Below are 2,143 nucleotides of genomic sequence, written 5' to 3'. Positions count from 1 at the left end.
TACACGACGGATTTCATCTACAACCTCTACTCAGAGGAGGGGAAGGGCGTCTTCGACTGCCGCAAAAACGTCCTGGGGCACATGCAGCAGGTCCAGACACACACACACATACCCCCCCAAAAAAGGGGTGCAGCCCCCCCAGGTCGGGAGATTTCTCCCCCCCCACCATTCACCCACTGATTTTTCCGGCGCAGGGTGGCACCCCGACCCCCTTCGACAGGAATTTCGGCACCAAAATGGGGGCCAAAGCAGTGGCCTGGATCACCGGGAAGATCAAGGAATGCACCCGCCATGGTGGGTGCCGCTTGGGGGGGTGTCCTAAGCCTTAAAGCAACACCCCCCCGCTCTTTCCCAACACCCATGCGTTCTCCATCCCCTCAATGCCAGGTTCACCCTTGGGGTGGCTGAATCCCTGAGCTCGCTCCCCAAAAGTCCATGTGTGTTCCCATCAGGGTTTTTGTGGGTGTGGGTTTTTTTTCACCCCAAGGGGTGAATTGTTGAAATTCTTCCCCCCCCTCGCCCCCCCAGGTCGGATCTTTGCCAACACGGCCGACTCAGCCTGTCTGCTGGGGATGCGCAAGCGCAGCCTCGTCTTCCAGCCCGTGGCCGAGCTCAAGGACCAGACGGATTTTGAGTAGGTGCCCCCCCCCTTTTCATCTCCCCTGGGACAGATAAATCCCAATGGATTATGGAGTCCAACTATCAACCCAACACTGACCAACCATCACTGACCCATGTCCCCAAGCCTGGCTTTTAGATCCCTCCAGGGATGGTCTCCCCACCCCTGCCCTGGGCAGCCTCTTCCGATGGTTGACAACCCTTTTGGGGAAGAAATGTTTCCTAAAATCCATCCTAAACCTCCCCTGGAGCAATATGAGGCCGTTTCCTCTCATTCCTTGGGAGAAGAGACCGACCCCCCCCAGCTCCACCCTCCTTTCAGGGAGTTGAAGAGAGTGAGAAGGTCTCCCCTCAGCCCCCTTTTCTCCAGGCTGAACCCCCCCAGCTCCCTCAGCTGCTCCTCACAAGTTCTCCAGACCCTTCTCCATCTTCTCCTGACCCCTCTCCTTCTCCAGACCCCTCTCCAACACCCCCAGGTCCTTTTCCACCCAATTTCCAGCTGCTCTTCCCCCAGCCTGGAGCCTCCATGGGGTTCTTAGTGAAGCTGGGAATGTCTGAGCACCCCCAACTCCCTCAGCTGCTCCTCAGAAGTTCTCCAGATCCTTCTCGTCCTTCTCCAGCCCCTTCTCGTCCTTCTCCAGAATCCTCTCTTCCTTCTCCAGAATCCTCTCTTCCTTCTCCAGACCCTTCTCCAACCCCCAGAAGACCCCCAGGTCTTTTTCCATCCACTTTCCAGCTGCTCTTCCCCCAGCCTAGAGCCTCCATGGGGTTGGAGCCCAAGGAGAATGATATGGAGAACTTTTGATCTTCTCCAGAATCCTCTCTTCCTTCTCCAGACCCTTCTCCAACCCCCAGAAGACCCCCAGGTCTTTTTCCATCCACTTTCCAGCTGCTCTTCCCCCAGCCTAGAGCCTCCATGGGGTTGGAGCCCAAGGAGAATGATATGGAGAACTTTTGATGAGCAGCTGAGGGAGTCCTCAGCCGAGGGGAGTCCTCCTCCCTCCTCCTCTTTCTCCAGCAGTTCCACCCACTTTCCAGCTACTCTTCTCCCAGCCTGGAGCCCCCATGGGGTTGTTAACCAGAAGCTGGGAAGGTCCTCCCAGGGTGACACAGCCTTGGTTGCACCCGGGACCACCACGTCCCCTCTCTCTCTCTCAGGCACCGCATCCCCAAGGAGCAGTGGTGGCTGAAGCTTCGCCCCATCCTCAAAATCCTGGCCAAGTACCACATCGAACTGGACACCTCGGAGAAAGCCCACCTGGAGCACGTCATGCGCAAGGGCATGTCCATCGACACCAGCATCTAAGAGGGGACAACCCAACACGGCTCCCCCCACCCTCGGTCCCCAAGCTTGTTCCCCCCCACCCCGAACCCACCCTCCGCCAAGGCCAAAGAGCCCTTTTTCCCGAAGCAGAGGGTTCCCTCGGGGTCAGATTTGGGGTTGATTTCGGTGGTTTTAGGGGCTTTTGGAAGAGAAGAGTGGTTTCTCAAGCGTTGAGGGGGGATGTGGTCCCGGGGGGGGGGG

At 57.9% G+C, this 2,143-nt stretch overlaps 1 protein-coding gene across 1 annotated transcript in view; it reads left to right on the top strand.

Moving 5' to 3' along the window:
* Nucleotides 1-2,137, top strand: part of PFKM (phosphofructokinase, muscle) — a 15,107-nt gene extending 12,970 nt beyond the window's left edge. The window contains exons 9-12 of the mRNA XM_014959287.1: nucleotides 1-90; nucleotides 195-294; nucleotides 529-634; nucleotides 1,777-2,137. Coding sequence (XP_014814773.1) covers nucleotides 1-90; nucleotides 195-294; nucleotides 529-634; nucleotides 1,777-1,924 — 444 coding nt within the window. The 3' untranslated portion in view covers nucleotides 1,925-2,137. The remainder of the gene's footprint in view (nucleotides 91-194; nucleotides 295-528; nucleotides 635-1,776) is intronic.
* The last annotated feature ends 6 nt before the right edge of the window (nucleotides 2,138-2,143 follow it).

Source organism: Calidris pugnax, unplaced genomic scaffold (assembly GCF_001431845.1).
Source record: "Calidris pugnax isolate Ruff unplaced genomic scaffold, ASM143184v1 scaffold324, whole genome shotgun sequence".
NCBI classification, from domain to species: Eukaryota; Metazoa; Chordata; class Aves; order Charadriiformes; family Scolopacidae; genus Calidris; species Calidris pugnax.
This window is presented reverse-complemented; position numbering and strand designations above follow the sequence as displayed.